Raw genomic sequence first — 25,123 nt, forward strand, 5'->3', positions numbered from 1 at the left:
GTTAAGAGTGTAATTCCCCACGTAGTTTTCTTTTAAAGCGTCCTTACATTAATAACTGATCTGTAATTTTCCCTAAACCTGAAGACCTCAATCTCGGCAATGCGATTAGTAGAAGTAGAACTCAAGCATTAAGTATAAGTCAGAAACACTGCTGGAATATTTAATTTTCTAATTAAAAATAAAATAATTTTTCATATCCAATACTTTGCGAAACTAATAATTTTTTTAAAAATTTTGTTGCCTTGAAATTTACATTCAAGCAAAATGTTTGTACGTAAAAATGCTTGATGTTCTTATTTACATTAAAAAAAAAGGTATCTATATATTCTCTTTTGGAAAAAAATAGCAAAAAAACTAAAACCAATCCTTTATTAGCTGCGATCTGAAAATGACTTAATTTTCAAGAGTCACCGCCACAGATGAAAAGCATTCAAAAAATTGCTCTGGAAGGAATCGATCAAGGCTTATCGCACTGATTATAAAACGGTATGTACAATTTTTATAATTACCCCTGAAATCTAGATTTGGGCGTGTTTGAAACTTTTACGCGAAGTCGGCTAACGCGATAGTCGATAATTGATAATCAAAATCGACGATTTTTGCACAAAATTATCGTTTTGTGACTATTAACTGTTTCTATTAGAGAGTAGAGACCAAATGATATAATTTTACAAGTTATGTGAGGTGCTTCTAAGAAGCTTATTTATTTGATTCGTTTAATACTAACGTTATTTCTTAACATAAAACATTAAATACAATAATTACATAGGTACCTACATTAAAATTGTGCATTAAAGAAACTTTGTTTGAATTTTTTACTTTTAAAATTAACATTAAATAAAGAAATTACCAGTCTCACAAAAGACACAAAGTATTTTTAGGACATAAGGATCCTGGAACTCACGAGCAATAAAATTGTAGTGATCAATGAAATTAAGATTTTGGTCTCTTTTAGACTTGAGTAAAAACTGAGTACAATAATAATAAGCATATATTTGAACAACTTGTAAATTAAAAAAAAACTATCTTGTTCAGATTTAAAAAAATACCTGGAACTCAAATTTGTCAATATACACAAACCTAAACCAGTCAGGCGGTTAGGTTAAAACTTGGTAGTTTTTGGTGATTCTCTAGATTCCTTTAGGTACTATCGTCTAATTTGCAACCAAAGGAGATGAGCCGATAGCTATGAAAAAGACGAATATTTTGTTGTTTTTGTCTGTTACTTCTAACCGCTGTTACTTCTAATCCCACTTAAAAAAAGATTCATCTTTTCATAAAAAGGATTATAAATTGTTTGAAGAATTCATAAAATACTTTAAATGATGTGTCCATATGGCCAGATTGCAAGAACCTAAATTTTATATCCTTACTAACCTTATTTTCTCTAGTATATGCGGTTAAAAAAAAATATAGAAAACAAACACGTATACGCCATAGTGTATGTGAACAAGGTGAAAATAATATGAATAATAAATTGTAACTTTGGCCTAGATGCTTATGCCCACTAGATGCTTAGTTATGCTGACTATTTTTTTTTTAAAGGGGGTGGTTTCTTGCCAACATTATTTTTTATATTACCTTTCAATATCAGGTAAGGGCATTTTAGACCAGTGCCAATCCGGTTTTCAGAGGGCAAAAGTTGAACAAATTATTAGCAGCATATGGGTGGTGGGAAAATTTAGGATAAATGGTATATGAAAGGGGAAAAATAAATTGCCCACAAAAAAATTGGGGGAAAGGGGGTGGGTGGGCGAACAACAACAAGGCATTCGATTTTTTCTGCCCTGCTCGAATTCACTAGTCAAAAAGTTTTTTTATAGAAATCAAAGTATATTTATCTAATGGTTTTTTGTGCACTGAGCTCGAATCCGAAGTCAGAAAAATTCTATCACATCACGTTTTTGAGATATTACCATGCAAAACATCACAAAAATAGTGTTTTGGACATTCAAAATTCAATATCTCAAAAACTTTTCACATTAGAGCTATTCTAATGCTAGATTCAAATTAAGAAGGTCAAAGGCCATTAGAAAAGTATAATTTAGTTTCTATGGAAAATTATTTCTCGCCAATATTACTGTCATTTACGGAAAAATCGATCTTAAAAATCGTTTTTTTGTTTTTTTCAATTTTTCTCGATATTTTCTAAAACAAAAGTACAGTTTCTCCACACAATCTTAAATAATAGGTTTTAATCTAAATAATTTCATTCCAAACTTTTCAAAAATCAAAAATTTTTTCGGTAACTTTTTTGATTGAAAAATAGGCTATTTTTTCAAATTAAATTCGTCAAAAATCCAAAAATTCATTTTTTGCTCAAAAAACATTTTTGATAGATAGAAAACACAACAAAGTAGTTTTTAACCAAGTTTTGTTAAAATTCAACCATTTTTGTAAAAGATAAAAATAAAAAATCAAAAAATCGTATTTTTGCATTTTTTCCAATATTTTTGAGGTTATAGAAAAAAATTGTTTGAGTAAAAGTTGTAGACATTTATACTACCTACAACTTTTGCATTTGACTTTTTTCGATAGGACGTTTTGACAGAAATCGTAAAAAACCATGATTTTTGACACCCACCCCACTTTTTCGCCCACCCACCCCCTTTCCCCCAATTTTTTTGTGGGCAATTTATTTTTCCCCTTTCATATACCATTTATCCTAAATTTTCCCACCACCCATATGCTGCTAATAATTTTTTTATTTTCAAAAATTATTGGCACTGGTCTATTTAGCGGGGAGGGGCAGTTTAAAAAATTTTTTTACTTAATTTGGAAACAAAATTATTAAAAATCAACGGTTTTGTAAAGCCCAAATCCTAGTCTTTTATAAAAATTTTAAACAAAGGCATTTTATGGAACGGTTTTTGAAAAATTTATTTTTAAAATAAAAATTTTGAAAACAAAATTGGAAAAAAAAATTCAAACTAATTTTTGTTCAAAATTTTATGTAATTAAGTACTAATTTAGTTTTTAAAATTCGATGCTCATATTTGTTTTTAAACAAAAACATTACTCCTGAATCACTTCGGGACTAGCTTAAAAAATAAGACGAATTTTAAGTTTTTTAGTTTAAAAGTGGCATAAATTTGTTCCTATAGCCAAAGTTGCTCTAAAAATACAAAAGAGCTATGTTTCAAAAAAAAAAACCTTATTCTATGAAAGTGAACAAATATTTTAGCTGTGGGTTGCATAACAATAGTGAAATTTGTTCTTATTTATATTTTTTTAAAAATTTTATTCGTCTTTAATAGATTGTTAAACAGTAAAATAATTTTTTTTTTTTTTGAGATTAAAAGTTTTAAAATGTTGTACAAGTTTTCCATTTGTGATAAAAGATATTTTGAAGAAGGTATACATACAATAATTTCAAAAAAATTAATAATTGAGTATAAATAAGTAAAAGAAGCGAAATACAAACGTTTGCCAAATATTATTTATTTATGATAACTTTCATTTATAGGCTAAATAAATATATTATATATATGAGTTTAATAATCCAAAAAAATATAAAGCTTTAGATACAGAAATAACAATTATTATATTTCAAACGTCTCAATTATGTATGTCTAGTAACATTGGGATAATAAGTCTTATTTTACATGAAGTTCCATTTGATGACTAATATTAAATTTCAAAAATGAAGAACAAAACAAACAAAAAAAAAAAAAATATGAAAAATGGAAGCCTTACTATAACAATTAATAACTTTACGAAAATAAACAACATTTTTACTTAGATAACTACTTTTGTTCTCTTTGCTCACTATTCTTTCTCTGCGCTTCTGATATCTGAACAATTCGTGATAATGGGGAATGTGTACTACTGCTGCTAGGTGGCGCTGCGGTTCTAGAGCTCAAAATTCCTCGATTCGTCAAAGTTGTAGGTGGATGACTGGCCTCTCTTGAAAGAGGTGATGGCTTCAGAGACAGTCTTCTCTGAACTACACTTTGTGAAGTATTTTGACTACTGTTAACGCTATAATTTGGAGATCCTGCCATTCCAGGTGGAATGTGGAGGTTCGTAGGACGAACACTAAATCGTCTATTGAATTTTACTGTTGGCTTTTCCGAATAACTCGGCGGAGGATCATTCTGACTTAATGGTATGTTTGGTAGACGTTGCGTCAAAATATTTGACGTACTGCTGGGGAACGATGGAGTTCCGATTATTGTCGATCGTCGCTGATATCGATTTCCCGACATAGTAGGTTTTTCTTCAGGATTTAATATTGACATGAAAGGAGGAAGACTTAACGGTGCTATACCGGCTGTACCATATTTTCGGTTCTTTTGCTCATTCACATTTTCTTCCATTGGTTGTCCCAGTACAGCTTGGGTGTGCATTACTTCGAGGGCACGAATTAAGTCAGCAATGGTGGTATTCTCAAGAATTTCTTGATTTGAAGCTTCTTCATTGTCCTCGGAGAAAAGACTTGAGCGTCGATTTGTTGGTGGTCTGTTTATGTTTCTTGATGGTTGGTTAACAAACAAACTTCCACGTCGATTTGCATTAGCCGTGGCGCTAAACATGCTGCCTCGGCGCATATTTGGATTTTGTGTGAATAAGCTTTCACGGCGCTTTTTCACTTTACCACCAGGTGGCTCGACAGGTTGTGTGGTAGTTTTGTTTTCGTATTGGTTTTCGTCTAAACCAAAGATTGTATTTCTCTGATTGAATATATTAGCATCCGCAGAATCTACAGTGAGGCCCATATTATCAATACCTGAAAGCCTTTTCTTTTCATTAGCTTGACAAACATTGATTGTACTGTAATAGTCTTGTCTTGAGGTCACCCAATCAGGAACCTCGGGTACACTGGCAATGGAGAATTTTCTATCTGAGATGCCTGTAGCATCTATGAAACCTTGCGATGATCGCTTTTTGAAAGGATTTAGTTTTCTCAAAAGCTGTTTGCCTCCTTCGGCAACAGAGAATTTCCTACGTGGCATGCTAGAAGCTGGGCCTTCATTTTCACCACTTGTAATACCTGAATATGGATTTGTGTATAATGTCTTATAGTTTTCTTCAGGTGATTGTCGTTTTTTTTTATAACGAGTATTGATTGCTTGTTGAATTTGAACATTATCACCACTCCATGTCCATTCATTTGGCAATGGATGTAAATTTGGCTTGAAATTAAGATTGAAATCGGAGAATGCACGTCCTCGTTGTGGTATTGGTTCAGCTCCAGTTTGAAATGACCATTCGCTTGATAAAATTTGCGAATCATTTAGACCATGATAACCACCATCGAATCCAGATGAATGGATTGTAGCTTCTCCTTCTGGTGGTCTTATATAGGCCAAGGCATTGACAACTTGGGCTAATAGTTCTGTTGTTTGTTTGAAATTTTCGGCAGTTTCAAATGTCTTTTGTTTATTTATGTTACTCAACTCAGTATCTGATGATGTTTTATATGGTGGAGAACCACTGAGTGGTTGATCCATTGCACCAATACATTCGGAATAGGCTCTTTTTCTGCGAATGATTGGTGCATCTGTTCGATACATACTGAGATCAGGACATGATATCGAACGTTTTTCTGTTAAGTATAATGGCTCATTGTACACAGGCTGAAAATAAAAAACATAAATTGTATGTGGTTATTTTTTTGTATCCATCAAATAATTGCTAAGAGAACAAGATTAAGTGAACAGTTGTTTTTTTTTTGTGCCTTAATTTTTTTGTGATATATACTATGTGCGTTGGTTTCTCATAAAATTATTCTAGTATGTATCTTTAATATTTTGAGCAGTTAAATACATACCTATTATGTATTTTACTGCTCAAAATTTTCGAACAAGCGTTTTCATTACAAATACAGGGTGTCCCAAAAGTAATGGATCAAACGAAATATGCTGATAGGCCAACTCTAGGCTCTCAGAATTTGGTAACCTGTTCATCCCAAATCCTTACGGTTTTCGATTTAATGCAGTTTTTGTGAAATTTTGAAAAATCCCGACTTTGAAACAATATTTTGCTTCCTCCGCTCATAATTGATTTTTGTTTTTTTTTACAACTATTTCACCAAAACTTTGCCTAATAATAAGAAATAATTAATTAATCAAAATATTTTTTATTTCGTACGCCATTTAGATGCAAATTAATTAACAGTTCCATGTTTTATAAAAATTTACTTTTATTTGAGAGGAACATCCCAAAAAAAGTTGGTTTATTATTTTAAAAACTTGCCGTGTTATTGCAGTTTTCAAAAATGTATAAAAATTTCCAAAGTTGAAATTAGAAAAAAAGATATTACAATTTGAATGCAAAAAAAAACAGGGTTTTTTAGGGCAAAATAACAAACGGATTTTGGACGGATTAGGTTGAATTTTAAACAGATGATTTTTCTTTATAATTTCAAAGGTTTTTTTTTTGTTGAATAGCTATTCACAAGGACGAATACCTTTCATATTAGGTACATTTTTTTTTGTGAAAAACGGCTTCAACTTAACGGCTTAGGTACCTACATAATGTTCTAAATGATTCTAACAATACTGAGTAGTTTTTCTTCAAAAATCAGATAGCGAAAATATGTCGTTGCTGTTAAAAAAATTTTTTTTTGTTGTTGTTGAAAGTTTTTGATATTTTTGTTAAGAAACTCGTCGTTGATTTTGAGATTCTCGCCTGAAAACAAAAGAGTACGTATACGCCCGAGTGAATCTTTTATTCCTTCTTTTTCAATTACATTTTGAAAACTGTGTTTTTTGGTTGTATCTAGTCAATTGTTAAAAAAAATATCTTTTTTATAAAAATTCTTCTTCTTCAGTCAGAAAAATATCTTTCGTTTAGCACCAAGATTAGTTGAAAATCGTTGATATTTTTAAAATGGTGTTTTTGGCCCATCTCTGATGATGTTGGCTGTCATAAATTGAAAAAATAAAAATTACTGTAACATTGGCCCATTACATAATAAAATGAGATTGAAAGTGCAAAATTACAAGATTTATCAATTATCAAATTGATGATAATTGACAATCGCAATAGGGATGTATTTTGAAATTTAGCCAATATTGCCAAAAACATTATAGTTATCAAAAAAAAATATTTCACCGACAAATATTTGCTGTGGAATATAGGTACCTACACTGCGCGTCACTTGAATAGAAACAACATTTTTTCTTTAGAAATCAGCGATTAGCGCTTTGGTGAGGTAACTTAGTAGATTTTTGGTTTTGCATATTCAAAGAGGAACTTTTAACAAACAAAACCCAAAACAGAAACAGTATGGCTACTAGTTGCGTTTTTTCGCATAACTTCAAACAGTGTTTTTTTTTGCTTCACTTGAATAGAAACAAGCTCTTAAATTAGATAAAAATGATGAAAAATCATGGACAATAGACTGGGCCAAAAAAATAAAATATTTTTTTTTTTTGAAAGTTACTTCGAAAATCTTGTTCAGGATGATGAAAAAAAAATTTGGTGAAAATTTGAGCCGTTAAAAAAAATTTTAAGAGGTCTATCATCGGTGTTTTTATTTTTATACATGATATGATGTTTTACAACAGAACTGCTAGACGATCAAAGTAAAAAAAATTTCTGTTCATTTTTTCTTATATAGAATTAAATTTCCTACAAAAAAGATCTAATTGAAAATTTTCGTCAGACGAGCCGTATTCGAGTAATTAAGCTTTTTAAATCGAAGTGTTTTTTCAATTTGCCTGTTTCACTTTGGAATTTTGTGATGAGCAAATAAGTGAATAGAAAAATAAAACCTCGACAGATTCTTATAGGAAATTTAATTCTCTACAAAAAAGGTCTCATAGTAATTTTCCCTAAATTGAGTTTTGAAGAAGTTATTCACGATTTAAATCGAGAAAAAAATTAAAAAATCAATTTTCAATTTCAAAATTTTCTAATTCACTGAAAATTCAATATTTTCAAATTAGCAAGATGTTTTCTTGTAGGGAATTAAACGTTCTATAAAAAGTTCCTTGGCAGCAAATTAATTGCTTTAACCGTTTAGAAGATAATCGTATTCAAATCGCAAATGCATACTTGTCATAAGAAAATTATTGAAATCAGTGGGCATTGGTTTTGATACGAATATCTTCTTAACGGTTAAAGCAATTAATTTGCTGCCAAGGAACTTTTTATAGAACGTTTAATTCCCTACAAGAAAACATCTTGCTAATTTGAAAATATTGAATTTTCAGTGAATTAGAAAATTTTGAAATTGAAAATTGATTTTTTAATTTTTTTCTAGATTTAAATCGTGAATAACTTCTTCAAAACTCAATTTAGGGAAAATTACTAAGAGACCTTTTTTGTAGAGAATTAAATTTCCTATAAGAATCTGTCGAGGTTTTATTTTTCTATTCACTTATTTGCTCATCACAAAATTCCAAAGTGAAACAGGCAAATTGAAGAAACACTTCGATTTAAAAAGCTTAATTACTCGAATACGGCTCGTCTGACGAAAATTTTCAATTGGATCTTTTTTGTAGGAAATTTAATTCTATATAAGAAAAAATGAACAGAAATTTTTTTTACTTTGATCGTCTAGCAGTTCTGTTGTAAAACATCATATCATGTATAAAAATAAAAAACACCGATGATAGACCTCTTAAAATTTTTTTTAACGGCTCAAATTTTCACCAAATTTTTTTTTCTTCATCCTGAACAAGATTTTCGAAGTAACTTTCAAAAAAAAAAATATTTTATTTTTTTGGCCCAGTCTAATGGACAACACTAATTTTAGTAAAGCAGTATTAAACTTTGACATTATTTGCACATTATAACCAATTATGGGCTACGAGCTACCAATAGGCACCACAGAAAATGCATAAATAGCAGCTAACATTGGAAATGCACTTGTACTGTACACAATCGTGGACCTAATTGGAGAAAGTGATAAAAGTGTTTGGCAACTTCTTACAAATTAAGAAAATGATATTTTCTAATATTTAAGGATTGAATAAGTGAAATAAACTTTCGATTTCGTCCGGAATGCATCTGTTTTGTTTCTTTTGCGTTGTTTTTTCTGGAACTATCCTTGTGCAATCTCTAAGACGGTTGTTTTTCCACATTCCTAAACTTCTCAAGAGCTTCTACCATTATTTCTTTGTAAAAGTTTGCATCTTTTTTCGAAGCGTGAAGCTTCAATTTTGCTATTGCACATCATAAAAACAAAGCGTATTACTATAACACATTTTAGTGCCCTTTGGTGGCGATGCGATAAAAGTTATTCTTTCATAAACCAATAAAATAGGACTAATATTAAAGTGGTCCATCTGAGTTGGTATGTTTTCCTTTGAAATCCACTCTTTACCTCACTTCTTTTCAGTTCGATTGCAACTATAAAATAGTTAACTTTTTTGTAATCATAGTAGAACTTAAAATGTTGTTATTTTGCATTTTGAGGCTTTTTTAATGTTGTGCACCTTTTATAAACTTCCATGGTGGAACAAACCAACACATTATCATCGCACTAACAATACGTTTTTGACCGATTTTGGCGGCAAAGTGAAGGAAATTGCAGCTAATTTTTAAATTATTTTTTCTCTGCTCTTGATTTGGGTCGCGCCTGTCTTATTTTTTTTATTCAATCACTAGTTTACGATATGTTAAAAATATTCTCATCCAAATTTGGCAAATTTTCTAATATCTTTCGCGATTTTGCATAGTGCAAGTGCATTTCCAATGTTAGCTGCTATTTATGCATTTTCTGTGGTGCCTATTGGTAGCTCATAGCCCATAATTGGTTATAATGTGCAAATAATGTCAAAGTTTAATACTGCTTTACTAAAATTAGTGTTGTCCATGATTTTTCATCATTTGTATCTAATTTAAGAGCTTGTTTCTATTCAAGTGAAGCAAAAAAAAACACTGTTTTTTGTGAAGTTATGCGAAAAAACGCAACTAGTAGCCATACTGTTTCTGTTTTGGGTTTTTTGTTTTTACAACATTGTTTGTTAAAAGTTCCTCTTTGAATATGCAAAACCAAAAATCTACTAAGTTACCTCACCAAAGCGCCAATCGCTATTTTCTAAAGAAAAAATGTTTTTTCTATTCAAGTGACGCGCAGTGTATTATGTGACTTCATTTTTTTTTCAAATGGCCACAAAAAATCGGCAACGATGCTCAGTAAGAGCAGATTTACAGTTTCTTTTTAATGGGTACGTATAAAAAAATCAATAATTATAATTAATTATAATAATTGTTATAATTATAAGTTCTAAGGCTGGATTCAGAGATCAGGCCACCCAAGCCTGAAGAAAAATATAAAACTATTAAGAAAAATAAAAGTTTCGTTAAATATGGAAAAAATAAAGATATTGTAAAATTGTGAAAATCTAGTATCAGAAACATAAATATAAATTAAATTAAATTAATGTACCTACAACTCAGCACAAAAAAAAAAAACAATGTTGAGCAGTAACATAAAAAATCTCTCACCTTAAATTTTATTATATACAGTTCATTGAGTATCCTTCTCAAGTAACCAACATCCTTTGTAACACCACTCCATATACGATGCTGAGTGGCTTTGATATTTTCTGATAGTTGATATTCCAGCATCAACAACTTCTTACTTCGAAGACCTCTATAAAATTTTATCTTATGTCAATTTCGTGCATACAATATTTCAATTTATCCCATCACACCAATTAAACTTACTTGCTTATGAATGTCATAATCATAACAAGGTATCCCAATGAGAATATAAACCAAACTATAATAAATATTTGGTATACTATAAAGAGTCCTCCAAACTTATGGGGCTAGAATTAAATATATTAGTTTTCATCTTGAAACTTGATTTGGAAAGAACTTACTTGCTCCGGTTGAAAGGTTGGTACAAAGTCACCAAATCCTATCGTCGTCATAGTAACATAAGAATAATACACCGATGTTGCAAAAGACCAATTTTCAAAATACGAAAACATTAACGACGGCAATATGATGGAAAAAGCAATGCCTGGTACTAGTGCTATACAAACCGTGGCAAACAAACTCAGTTGCGGAGGAACGTAACGGATATCATTTGTTATTTTGTAATTTTTGTACCGTGTGTAAATTGATGTAAACTATGAACAAAAAAATATAGTTTTTTCTTAAAAAATAAGAAATATATAACTTCTTACGGTTTTGCTGAAAAAATCACCCAAACCAGAAAATAAAATACCATTAATAGGTATACCTATGAGGGAATAAGCAATCATTATAATACGACCGAGAGTTGTTGTTGGTGCAAGATTTCCATAGCCAACTGTTGAGAGAACCGTGAAGGAGAAAAAGAACGCGTGGTAAAATGTCCAAGTATATGGTTCTTCAAATGTATCAGTTGTATAATTTGTTACCGGCTTTCCGCAGTATTCTGTGATTCTTTCTAACACATCATTTTGTACTGACTCATTTTTAGATTCCAGTTGATATGTGAGGTATTCTGAAAAAAAAAAAAGAAAAATTAAGTGTTTTAAACGGTTGGTCATTTATTCATAAATATTTCCTTGAATTTACGAAAACCCAATGTAAAGAGAAAATGTCATACGGTTTGATGTTGATGGATCTCAAAAGCTATTGTTCAAATCGAGTATAGGTTATAAATAAAATAAACATTCAAGCATTTTAACATAAAAGTGGATTTGATCTTTTATGCACGCTGGGTTAGCTATCGACACAACTGTGGTTTACAATTTTCAATATACAATCTGTTGTTACTTGCTCTATAGGGCAAGTATTGGTTTCGTGTAGAAAAAAAATCGAGGTTTTAATCAAAACCAACACTACGATGTTGGAGAAGATCAAAAAAGTGGTTTTCGTCATGCCGTCCGTCGGTATGTGCGTGTGTGCGTCTGTGCGTCCATCTGTACATCGAGCTAGGGCCTAAACGGATGGATGGATTTGCTTGAAACTTGGTACAGATGATTTTTACGTAATTCCCTAGACCCGTTTTTTTTTATTTTTTTAATATCTCCATTTTAACGCATACCTCCCATATAACGTTTTCGAGGTATTGCAAATTTCTCGAAAACGGCTCTAACGATTTCGATCAAATTTGGTGTGCGGAATACTCTTATTAATTCTAACAAAACTGTGTTTTTAGTTTTTCTCAAAAAATGCGGAGAACGGAAATATGGCGTTGCCGTTTTTCAAAAATTGACATATTTTTTTAGTTCATATATTTCATCAAAGCATTAGTTATTTTATTTAAAATTTACAGAGATCATTAAGTATAAAATTTTAAAAAAATATATTTTTAAAAACATTTTTGAAAAAAAAAAAATTTTTAATTTAATTTTTAAACTTTTGATTTTTTTTTTTTTTTGATTTTTTTTTCTACAAAATCTTAAATTTCCAATAGATATTTAAGATAAAGATACTGTGAACTACAAGAGCAAGTACGTGCGACCCAGTCGTGCATTTTATTTTTTTATTAATTCGTACCAAAATTGAGTCATTTTATTTTAAACTATTTTGATTTATTAAATTTGTTTCTATGACCTCTCTCTGCCTTGTTTTTCTGAGCTCTTAAAAGGAGGCATTGCATTTCCCTGCTCTTGTAAGCCCAAATTCATACGCTTGAGAACTTTTGCTGTCAAACACACACTTTAAAATTTACTATAGAAACAAATTGGTTTGTTTACTGTGGTGTATACGTACTTTTTTGTGTTATTGGTTTTAACTTAAAAGAAAATAAAAAGATGGAAGTTCTGACGTGTTGATTTTGTTTTTCCAAATACGATCTTTTGTACACATTACCTATGGGAAAAAGTAGGTACTTAAAAAATGAGTAACAGCCTGAATGGTATTAAGCTCTGAAGTAGGCACAGCAATTAATTGCAGTGGGCTTTACTTTTATTTTTTTATTTATGCATTCTGACCGAAAGCACTAAGAATAGTTTTGTTTTTGTAAATTCAATAACGCTAACGATAAAAAAGTTTTTATTAAGTCGCTTACGAAAAAAATGTCATTAAAATTTGATCAGAAAACACATTTAATTTCTCAAGTTATGGTGAAACTGAATCATTTTTAGAATATACATTATCATATCGTGGTAGCTGCAAAAGCGTTTCACTCCTCTGATTAGCAATTATTCATTGTTGTGGTAAAAATTGTTAATTTGTAGGTTAAAACACTCATGTCTTTCTGTCCGCATTTTGGCACGATTGGCGTGGTGGTACAGAGGTACAATGGAATAATCCTTTGTGTTCATGTTCATATAGGTTTGAATTGATTTTTGTTAAATTTCGAAGGTGTTTCGCCTCCAGAATTTGTTTTTTTTTAATCAGACAGGTGTTGTCTATTTTAACGTTGTCAGAAACGAACAAGTGAAGGAGAATTTGTTTTTGTTTGAAGAAACGTTTCATTTAGCTAACGTTTTATTTGCTAGGAAAAAAGATTTATGAGTAGTTCGAGCAACAGGGTCTTAAGGTTTATCAAATATTTAAAACGTGTGACAGTTAAAAATTACTTTCATGTCTTCATAGTGTCGATTGTGTCAAGAAAGACAGTGATTTCCTCGTAGATAGCGAAAAATGATAAATCATCCCATTTTAAATTATTGAAACCCTCATCCATGTCACTAATATTTTAAGCTTATTAAAATTTGTCATTGCAATTCGTTGATTTATTATTTTTATCATATTATATGGTTTTTATTATATCGAAGAAAAAATATTACAATTCACTGTAGCTTATCATTGTACAACAAAATCCCAACATGTTTGGCAATTTGGGCTTTTTAAAGTATCTCATCCATTTCTTTCATTTGATAAACCAGACAATAATATAGAATTAGAAAATAGTTTGTGAAATGTAAATTTTGTTTAGTATGATTGACTTTATGAGTACGTACTTATGTATGTAGGTGTATCAATTAGAATTGTTCTAAAGAAACATAAGACGTAGAATATTTTTGATGTCACTCAAAATAATTTACAACATGATTAACTTAATTATAATAATGAAAATTGTATTTATCAGAAATGTGTTTGACACATACAACTGATTATTTTTACCTCCATTAGAAAAATATACATATACATTTTACGAGCAAGATAAATCAGATCATTAGAACTTGTATTGAAAATCAATTACAACTACTTTTGCTTCTTTATTTGAAAGTAATTTTAGTTAACATGAGATTCAGGGAATATCTACTTTATTGGTAGATTTGAAGTCTACACAAACAGTGTCATACATAGAAAACTATATACTGTTCATAGCATTCTAAAAAAAGCTTTTTTTTAATTATCAATAAATTGTATAAAATCGTACAAAGGAATGTCAATTTATTTAGAAAATCCTAGATGCAGTTTTCGAACTGGAAGTTGGCCAACTTTAGTTTTTTAAACTCGAGAGTTGAGAACATAACAAATATACAACTTTTGTTTCAAATCTGAGCAATAGTGAACTATATATGCATACAGAAAAGTTGCGATCACTTTTATTCTTGAGGAGGGACTGCCTCTAACTGATGAGGCCAACTGTTGTTCACCTTATAAACGCATCATATTTTAAAACTCTTTTGTATTCTATCCTTTTTTTCAATAATAATGTTCAAACTCACCGATCAATATATTTTTAAATCAATAAGATATTGACTAACAGTTTAAATTTAAATCGCTATTAAAGAATGACTTTTGTAATTTACAAACATCTAATTTTTGACACATGTGCAATTATATCAAATTAACTATGTGTAAAGTGGTTATTTAAATAAAATACTGATTGTTATTGATCGGTTAGGAATCTTAATTGATTGATCACGTTGTTCCGAAATTATTAAGTATCTAAAATCTGATATATGTATTAAATATTTATTAATCTAGAATTGTGATGGAATACTTAGCAGAATGGATCACTTTTTGATTATATCGAAATATTTTCAGCTATCTGTTTGAACTCATCTTTCGTTTCTTATCATAAAATGGGATGAAAAATTTAAAATAAATCATTATTTCTCTATGTGTATGTGAATGATTAATAAGGTAAAGGAGATGGGGCGTTTTTGGGCCATGAGCGTACATTAATGAGACTTCTCTCAAAATGAAGCTGGAGGTTAGTATATTCAATCTATGATTTTTTTTTCAAATCGTAAGTCAGGTTCTTGAGATACAAGGCTCCAAAGTTCGTTCTGATAACCCTTATTTGTCCCTTTTATATGCAAATATCATGAGAACTACAAGAGGTATATTGATGTTTTTGATGTCAAATGAAAGGTGGTTTTAGTGCCTTTTTAACAATATAAAATACATATTACACAAAACCTAGTCTCATTAATGTACGCTCATGGCCCAAGTCCCATATAATTTTGCCCCATCTCCTTTGAATAATGAGATGAGATTAATGAAATATAATACTCAATTCGTCTTTACTTTAACGCAAATCAGGATTTCAAGAGTTGAATGAATACAAACAAAAACAAGCGAATTTCAACCTTCTTATGATAGTTGTGTATATTTTATATAGATTAAGTCATCATAATTCACCCACATTTTGATTTAAGTTCCATGTCACTTACACTCCTTTTCATCAGAATAGGTACACAACTTTTCAAATGTTCAGTATTCGTTTTTTCCTTACAGTGTAGGAAAAAGAATAATTTTTTGATGTCAAGTCATTGTTTAAGATGTTAGCAGAATCAGCAAAAAAAATAATTCAAAACGTGTGGTTATTTTTCTTGTTTCTCTATGGCAAAGCATTTCGCATCGAAAAACTGAGTTATTTTTTTTGTTTCATCAGAATAGGTACACTTAGAGAATGATGTCAAAGTGGTCCATGAAATGAATTTAAACAAAATTCTTCTTAAAAATGTATTTTACTTATTTTATTTATTGCATAGTGGCATTTTGATTCATAAAAAAGGTAAAAAAAACTGTCCAGGAATTGCATTGTTAAATCTCTTTATGCAATCTATCTGAATCTCTTCCCTAAATTGTTAAATGGTGGGTTAGGAAATGTTTTTGTCTTAAAATCGACTATTACAAATTTTATCAGTACGGGCTAAACATTTCCAAACATTTTCAACAAGGTTCAGGGTTGTTTTCTATAGCAGATACTGAAGTACTTCCTAAATTTGCACTTCCTCTCAATATTTTACTGAGCGTTATTTGTGGTAAGAGGCGTGGTCCTGTTGAAATATTCAGTATACTGGTTCACAAATACTAGAGAATTAAGGAAAAGTTTCTTGAATATTCATTTAAAAATAATTGTGACCATTCTTCACGTTTGAAATTTATTATTTGTATTATCGTAGTAGATTACTTTCTTCCATGCCTTAACACTTCTTTTTTAACAATGAAGTTGGTCTCAAAATGGTTTCTCCTTTCGCAGAATGTTAAACTGATAGTTTAACTCACCAAGGACATCAGAATTAAATGTTCGTTGATCCAAAAATAACAAGAAATACTACTCAACTTTTCATGTGGTAAAGGATTTCAAAAACCTTAAACGCATACAATTCTGTTCTTGGTTTAGTGATGGTGTCTTTTAAAAATTCAGCCATTTTAGAAGATTGGGACTAATGGCCATTCTATTTACTGTCCTAAAATTACAAATAACAACTGTTTTTCACTTTTATTCTTGTCTTTAATCCACCAAAACTGGTAGCACATGTAAAAATTAACTCTTCTAAGAGTGTTATTTTGCATTTTTTTTACCACCTTTCTTTTTTTTACCCCCAGAATGTTTTTATCTTAAGTTTGGATAAAGCATATTCACAATTCGTAATTTTTTTTAACCATGCCAGTACTGGTGGATCCTTCATTGTTTGTTTTATCTCTTAAGGTGTTTTCGCCAAAATTTAGCGATTTTAATCCACACATGTTTTTCAAAATGGTAGTATTATTAATAAATTACACTAAGGAAAGTCCAGTTGTTTGTTTTAATGGTAAATTTGCTCGAAATCAAAAAAAAAACATTAACGATAACAAGGGTGTACCTATTCTGATGAAGAAAAAAATAAGTTAATTTTTCCTCAAAAATACTTTACAAGAAAAACAATGGTAAAGATATGGTCCATTTTGAAATAGTTTTAGCCGTTGCTTTTCCTAACATCTTAAACTATCAAAAAACAATAAAACCTTGTTAGGTCACGCACCACTATTGGAGACAAACGAGTAATGAACATTTGAAAAGTTGTGTGCCTATTCTGATGAAAAGTAGTGTAGGGGAGAGTGGCGGACAGTGAGACGGTGCAAACAGTGAGACAATCCATTTTTCTCTTTTCTGAAAATAAGCACAGTAACGCTAGTTTGGGTCAAAACGTTTATTTCCCCGTCTGCGTCTTTTAATTTTGTCCCGACTTAATTAAAGCTGTCCATTTTCCCCCGCCGTAAAATATCACACAAAATCAGGTGAAAGTAGTTTTTGGAGTGTTATAAAAAGAGTGTATAACACAAAAAAATTTTGGTTAGTGGACAGAACTTTTTTTTACATATGTATTATATTTATATGTTCTTTCATAAAAAAATATCATTGAATTAGAATTCCTTCTCGTTTTCTGTAATTTTATATTTTTCCGAAAAATGACAAAAAGTAAACAGTGAGACATTATTAAAAAGCAAACAGTGAGACATAGGTTTTTTAAAAAGCAAACAGTGAGACATATAGATTTTAAAAAAATCTATTATTTTAGCATGACTTCAAAATGATTTCGTATTGTTTTTTCTTTCATTTTTTTTTGGCTTTTTGTTTTTTTTTTTTTTGAATAAATGGGTTAAAGTAACATAAATTAATTAAGTATATACTTGTCAATTACCTAATTATTTGACGTTTTCGTTATTTTTTTTTTCACCTAAGAATGTCTCACTGATCGCACCCCTTTCAAACAGTGAGACGTTTTGACTTTTTCTACATTTTAGTCCAATGTGATGCCCTCATTCATTCTTTAACTATAAGTTTTTTTGCAACATTAAGATAAAATATGTCTTAAACTAACTTCAAAGTTTCGTTAAGCTATCTCGAAAACATTCTAAGATATACCAATTTAAAAAAAGGGTGTCTCACTGTCCGCCACTCTCCCCTATATTGTTGATGCTTCACTTTTACTATTTCCAGAACAAGCTTTATTACATTTATGTATTTATATGAATAGATTTACTATGAGGTACAATAAATGATATTAAATAAGTAACAATTTCAACCCCTATCAGATTGATTGAAGATCTCATCATCAGTTTGCATTTCCTGTTGCTTACCATTGATCTCAATTCTTTCCTGTAGTTGAGATGCACGTCTTTCTTTTTCTAAATTGTGTTCGATGTGATAGTAAATACTGGCGCCAAACATTAGATATGATATATAAAATATCAGCAGCAGAATCCATCGTTTGGGAGACATCATTTTTTAAATACTGGAAAATAAGAAAAACAAAATATTGGACAGTAGTTAACTTTTATAGCAAATTTAATTTAATTGAATTGAGAGATTATATTTTTTTTCTTGACTCAAACAACCTTAAAGTTAATGTGTAACTTAACTAGGTAGTAAATTCAATTAACTTAGGAATTTTAGTAAACGACTAAGATACAAATTAAAGCAGGTTGGTCACTATGGCGTATACGTATTTTTTTCAAATAATTTTTTATATAAGCTATATGCCTGTAAGATCTGAGATTTTTTAAATATAAACTGTATGGTGTTAGTAAGAATGAATAAAAGACTAGTACAGTTAAAAGAGAATAAGTTGAATACTATCTCATTAATGATATAGTCCCAAGGATGGCTGACATTTCAAGCTGGGGGTTAAATTAAAAAATGGTGCCCAAAGTGGGGCCCGAATCTACAATTCTAGTTTAGCAATCAAGCAATTAGTTTCAGATAAAGAACACACAAATAACTGTTTACTGTTTCGTATACATAGGGATTTTGTTTCACAGTGTGTGAGTAACTCCTTCAAGAATTTTTCATATATGATAGGTTGAAATGTGTGTTTTAATTTTTTAGTTTTGCAGACGGAATGATTGATTTATGAAAACATTAAAAAATATCATTGGTTGATTGTAAAGTCGGTTTATGAGCAATAATAACACTGTGATACTTCGATTTTGTAACAGAGCGGAGACACATCGATTCTAGTATAATATGCCAATAATATAAAATATACTGAGTCAATGTTAAATTTAAATGGCATCCATATTAAAGGCTTGAAAGTCAAAAAAAAATTTAAAAAAAAAACATGAAAAAGTGAAGTTTTTGTTTAAAAAATGCTTTGTAAGCTACCGAAACATAACAATCTAGGTTGGAATAAAGTTTTTAAAACGATTGCCACCACTGAATTCAGCACACTCGAACTAACTAGAATCGATGTGTCTCCGCTCTGTTACAAAAAAAAAGTTCTAAAAACTATCACAGTGTAACTTTACATGTTTCCAGGCTGCGCTGGGATTCGAACACCAGACCTCTGGACGTCTTAAGAAGGAATTGCTATCAATACCACACTACTAACGGGAAGTGGAAAGTCAGCATGAGACACACTTTTTCGTGTGAGGTTAAAAATGAATAGGAAAAACTGAGTATTGGGCATTTTTTTTTTGTATACCTAAAAATATCAGGGAAAAAACTTTCTTCTTTCACTGATACAACTTTCAATAATTTTTAATATCGTGTTCTATAAAGCGGCCTTGTATAGAGGTAGTATTGATATTGTAACAATCATTAAACGTATTTTTTAGTGAATTTTTTGCGTTAACCGTTAGGGTTAGAATACACTCTTTTTTTAAATACATTTACTCGTGATGTTTTCATTTTGTTCTTACAACATGCCTAAGAATAATTTTCCTAATACTTTTATTAATTAGTTGGTAAGCTTTATTGGCTCCTTTATTTTATTATTTAGTTGGTAAGCTTATTGGCTGCTTTATTTAGCACAAGGGTCACTATATGTCTTTCTTACATGCATACAAGGAGTTTTACAAATTGTAACTCACTAAACAATGTGAGGTTTGTAAATTTTGTTAAAATACAGGATCGGTTGTGGTTGTTACAAGTTAGAAGAATGATAATACTTCAAAAAAAAAAAAATTACCCACAATAAATTGCTGATTGTTACAGGTAAAATTGGTAAGTGGATGACTTAAATGACTTTTATTTCGTTTCTATGCTAAACAGAAGATTCTTCTGTTCTCTTTAAATGTTTTCTTATTACTACATGTTAAGTGAGCTTACTGCATGTTTGAGATAAATTTGCATATACATTAATTAATATTAAAGTGTTAGCACTTAATTTTCGGAATTGACTCGGAGAGAATTCGAAGATACCATAGTTCGTATGTTCTTAATCATTTTGCTTACGAAACTCAAACTCCCTAAAATACCTTCCATTCAATTAAATTTGGTTTGCAATTTTTGTATTTTTACAGGGTGGGTATGGGTACGTTAGTGCAAACAAAACAACTGTTTGTTTGTTCGTTTGTTTGTCAAAAGATTAAAAGCAAATTATTATCAATGTATATTTGACATTATTGTAACAAGAGAGTCTTTATTAGAACTTTGAAAACAAAAAACTATTAAAAAATTATAAATAAAATCTTTTGTGTACTTAAGGTCACTTTAGAAGACAGTTGCCAGATAAAAATTAAATTTAGGTACACAAAAGGTATTAAACATGATTATTTCTAAAATTGTATGCTTTTCTTAACCTCCAGTCTAAACAATTTCCTTTTTTTTCTATGAAATAATTTTCCTATTTTAATAGCTATACCTACTACCTCAACAAAAAAATGTTAAAATTGGTTCATTATCTTGTAGAGATCTAAATTCTTTATTACATAACTGTGAGTATTGAAGAATACTTTCATGCGACCCAGTCATGCATTTTATTTTCATAGAACAAATCAATTAGTTAAGAAAGAACAATCGAATTTGTTGTTCATTTTAAACAAATTATTTGACAACCCACTACTATCTTTGGAGCTAATCACGTAATCGGTTTAATTTTGTGTGATATTTATATATTGTATGTCTATGTAGCCTATGAGACAGATACTTGTAAGGTCATCTCATAAGCTTACAGGTTAATCGTGGTTTACAAATGATGAGAAACGTAATTGATTGGTCTAATAGTCTTATGGGAAGTTTGTTCAGGGATTATTTCCGGTCGATTTTTTATCGTATAATTCTTTTTAAACAAAGATACCTCTATTTCAGAAAATTATTCTTTCCCGTCGGACGATAACAGGATCGCCCCAGTGAAAATACCTGAGTAAATGTAAGATCGTGTGGGTGAATTGGAAAGGATACATTTTTGACACTATGAAGGTGAAAAGATACATTTTCAGTTGTCAAAAATGTATCCTGCTCTGGGAGCCGTTCAAATTTTTATCTTCGGAGGATAAATTTTTGACAGAAGTTTTTTTGTTTTTTAAATGGTCAATAAATTGAAAATAAGGATACAATACAATATTATGAGTATGTATTAAGTGTAAAATCATAGTTCTTAGTAGGTATATTTCACTTTATTAATGAAGACCAAAAATAAAATTCACAGGACAACGTGTGTTGGAAATATGTTAATTGTAAGGACTTCTAAATGATTTTAATACAATTAGTTCTTTTATTTTGCAGCTTCAAAGAACTATTTAGCTACGTCAAAAATGTATCCTAATTGACACACAGCTAAATTTCACCAAAGATAAATTTTATAATCAACATGCATATAAATGTCAAAAATTTATCCCCGGCTAAATATTAAATTCAGTTAACACACAGCCTAAAAATCAATTTTCGATTGCATATTTTAATTGTGTTAAGATACAAAGAATAATAAAAAGTCAAATATTTAATTTTATGAAGAAATGCGTTGAGTGCAATGTGAATTTTGCAAATTTTCATTGACAAATTATATTTCATAATGTTTTCTCTATTTGTGTTTATATTTCATAACTTTATCAGTTTTATCTTACCGGTTACGCATTTTGCAGTTTCTTACAATGGAAAATATTTTTTTCTGAATTTTGAAGGTTCTTCGATATCATACATACATGTATGGCTTGCAATATCTACATTTAAAGTTATGGATTTAAGCTCAAAGTTTGCCCTTGAAAATAAATTATAAAAATCCTTCTTTTAAACATTTTTTTGCAAAATTAAAATATAAACATATTGAAATCCATTCAATTTAAAACAGATTGCATTTATTTCTAGCATTTATTTTTCATCCGTGTAAAAATTTGTTGCTATAGATACAAGAAATTAAATCGCATAGGTGCCTACTTCGTTTGATGTTCGAAACCATTCAAAATCTAGTTTTTCTACATTTGTAATAGAACCAGTTACCATTATCACAGCAGAAAGGCTTTTCTCATCGAGCTAAAAAAAAACTTAAAATTCGAAGTGAAAAATGACTATTAGTAGTTACAAAAACGACTAGTCTTCTAGTACGCATCCTGGCACGATTGGAACTTAAACACGTTAGACGATATTGGTGTCAAATTAAAGGTTACATCATTTGCTTTCCAAATTCAGGGGTATTTCGGTCAGAACAATTTTTGCAGCTATTTTCAAATTCAATTAAAATAAAATAATTAATGTGTTTTGGTATTTTTTACGGTTAAACTGGTAATTTCATTTATTCTAAACTAATTTTTCAATAGAATTTTTTTTTAAATTTTGAAACCAATTGACGCTATTATCTCCAGCAAAATCCAGTTGCAGCTTTTGGCACCCTTCCTGTAGAAACTAAGAAGCCTAATTTAAAAAAAACATTTTTTGAAACTTTTTCCTAATTTTAACACCAATGATTTCAAAAGCAATAGGATTCAAAAATCTGCGATTTTTCAGATGTTCATGTTTTTTTTTTATTTTAAAATTATTTGTCTTAAAAAAGTATCAAAAACAGAAACGTATAGGACTTTAGACTGTTTGAATGGCCATTACAAAAAAAAAAGGCAATGAAAACTAACTTCAAAGTTTTATGTTTTTGAATAGTTTCACTCAAAAGTCAACTTAATGTTTTCGATTTAACCCTGGTTAACTATAATTGTTACAAAGTTTCTGAGTAAAACGAAAAGAAATCTAAGGCAGTAGGATAAAACTTGAAAATTGTGAATCTAAAAACATGCAATCGAAATAAGGGCTGTAGAATGCAAATATTGACAGTTTCACCTTGCATTTTTATAATTGAATTTCTATTCCAAAATGGGAGAGGTTCACAATGAAATAGAAACTTTAGACTTTTCTTAAACGTTAAAATATTAAGAACTCAAAAAGAGTTGTAAAAAATCGCTTCCTCCGCTCCGGTTCAAGGATAAAAAATAGTGTAAAAAACGCGTTACAAAATCTTTGTTTATTGTTCAATAAAGATGAATGTTAATTTTAAGAAATACTCAAACAAACTAAAGGATTTATTCCTATCCTTCGAAAACGTGTAATTTTTTATATCGACTTACTTGATGCACTTCAACAATATTTATTTTATTAATACACGCTTATCCAACCTATTGTAGGTCAAAAATCACACACTTGACTGAATATAAGTACAATAAATTAGCCAAATTATATTAATGTTTACCAAGCAAAAATAGGTACTAATGAGCTTTTAAGACTTGGATCGATTGTGATAATTTTTTACCCAAAAAATACGAGTAAACCTTTTAAAAGTATTTATTGGTTCTTCAGCATAAACCTTTTTAAAATTGCAAATTTTGGGCTCTACCTCTATCTGAATTATATTTCTTTATATCACGAAATACGTGACAAGCTCATTGGTACATGTATTTTTTTTTGTTAACTTTAATTAAAAATCACAATAGGTATCAAATAAGTAGGTACCTACCTCGAGGTATAATTTAACTTCTTATACTTTGAAGAAAAAAATTAAAAAAAAAAAACACTTAGACATTAAGCATGTTTATTTAGTGTTTCACACTTTGAATGATCAGTTTTCACCGATATCTTCTTGATTAACAACTTTTTACAAAGTTTCTTATCATATCGGATAAAAAAACCTCTTATATAGGTATTCGATATTTGTATGCACAATTTAACGTTTAAATATACACAACTTATAAAGATCCTTATCGAATCAAATTATTAATAAATTTTCAATCACTCGCTTTCTGAGAATGTATTTAGTATATCCATTTTCATTGGAGTTAATTTATTTATCCTTTGTGCATTATGTCGTAGCCCAGACGATTAATAACAAATTTCCTTTATTTTTTTTATTAATATTTTTAGCAAGACTAAAGATAACTGAATTTTTGTGGGAATAAAATTAAAGCATCAAAACGCGACGGGACACAAATATGCGCAGACATTTAGCTAGTTTGTTTGTTTTCGAACAAGTAGTCAAGCTCATTTCTTACAAAACAAAAATGAACTTAAGAAAATAGTTTGCACCGTCTTCGTTGTCTCAGAAACACACAGAGATAAAGTCCAGGGAGCAAGGGAACGCTGTGTCCACTTCGGAAGTGAGCTTTTACACGATTGTTTTACAACTGGGCAAAAAAACACCGAATCTCTACCATCAAAACATAACTGCCTCGTAGTGCCTTCTGCCTCGCCACCATCGCCAACCCAGCCCCAACCCCAGCGAGAGGAGAATATTCTTACAAATACCTATGAAGCTTCTTTCATGTGTGTGATGGTGGCCGTTTGTTTGTCTCTGCCAAACCAACACTCATCCCCCCAAAACGATCGTATGTGGAGCATGTCTAAGCAGAACGCTCTACATTGTTCCTATATTCCTCTACCCTGCCTAGAGTGCTTGGGGCTTGGTGTGGTGCTGATTAAGAAAATATCGTCGAACTGTGCTAAGTGCTTATGTAAGCTTACCGGAGAGAGAATACATGCTTCTACAGTAGTAGAGAAACTACTGCAAGCGATCATCATAGGCATACTATCATTTTTAAAAGGTATGAGCAAAATAGTGCCAAAGTTGTGGTGGTTGTGAGAATCAGTTTTTTTTTTTTATATTTCTTTCGTGAAATTCAGCGATTTAAAGGATAAAGCTTGTTTATTTTTAAATAAGCCCTTTCAAACGTAAATAATTGATCAGCCAATTTTGAATTAAAGATTTCCCGTTTGGGTTCCTTGAGAGATAAGGAAGTGACAGTCAGTGCCTTCTTACTGTCGATTGGAATTCAGGGCCTTGAGATCTATGGGGCCTTTTTAGAGTCTTTTACCTAACTTGCAAGATCAATATTAAGTGTTTTTTTTTTCTGGTTT

At 30.1% G+C, this 25,123-nt stretch overlaps 1 protein-coding gene and 1 long non-coding RNA gene across 3 annotated transcripts; one reads left to right on the top strand and one right to left on the bottom strand.

Moving 5' to 3' along the window:
- Window positions 1-192: 192 nt before the first annotated feature.
- Window positions 193-19,452, top strand: LOC129918149 (uncharacterized). The gene is made up of 3 exons (XR_008772930.1): window positions 193-314; window positions 376-486; window positions 19,331-19,452. It is a non-coding gene; the product is annotated as an uncharacterized LOC129918149 (long non-coding RNA).
- Window positions 3,335-24,448, bottom strand: LOC129918129 (open rectifier potassium channel protein 1). 2 transcript variants are annotated; one of them, XM_055998497.1, is made up of 7 exons: window positions 23,730-24,448; window positions 18,154-18,308; window positions 11,094-11,395; window positions 10,785-11,036; window positions 10,627-10,730; window positions 10,405-10,552; window positions 3,335-5,579 (listed from the first exon to the last, which is right to left on the bottom strand). In XM_055998497.1, exons 2-7 carry the CDS (start codon window positions 18,296-18,298, stop codon window positions 3,747-3,749), a joined length of 2,784 nt encoding a protein of 927 aa, XP_055854472.1. In that variant the 5' UTR covers window positions 18,299-18,308; window positions 23,730-24,448; the 3' UTR covers window positions 3,335-3,746. The 2 variants fall into 2 exon arrangements, with proteins under 2 accessions (XP_055854472.1, XP_055854473.1); XM_055998498.1 differs by lacking the exons at window positions 18,154-18,308; window positions 23,730-24,448 and having other exon boundaries at window positions 3,337-5,579; window positions 11,094-11,218; window positions 11,310-11,395.
- Window positions 24,449-25,123: the final 675 nt, after the last annotated feature.

The sequence above is a fragment of the Episyrphus balteatus genome, chromosome 4, assembly GCF_945859705.1.
Source record: "Episyrphus balteatus chromosome 4, idEpiBalt1.1, whole genome shotgun sequence".
Lineage (NCBI taxonomy): Eukaryota > Metazoa > Arthropoda > Insecta > Diptera > Syrphidae > Episyrphus > Episyrphus balteatus.

What these genes read in the sequence shown, in the direction of transcription:
- LOC129918129 (XM_055998497.1), bottom strand. Translation starts at nt 18,298, where the DNA reads ATGATGTCTCCCAAACGATGGATTCTGCTGCTGATATTTTATATATCA. An exon ending in CAACCTTTCAACCGGAGCAA is followed by an intron (nt 10,731 to 10,784) that starts GTAAGTTCTTTC and finishes ATTTAATTCTAG; the next exon opens with CCCCATAAGTTTGGAGGACT. An exon ending in TGTATATAATAAAATTTAAG is followed by an intron (nt 5,580 to 10,404) that starts GTGAGAGATTTT and finishes TTTTATTTTCAG; the next exon opens with CCTGTGTACAATGAGCCATT.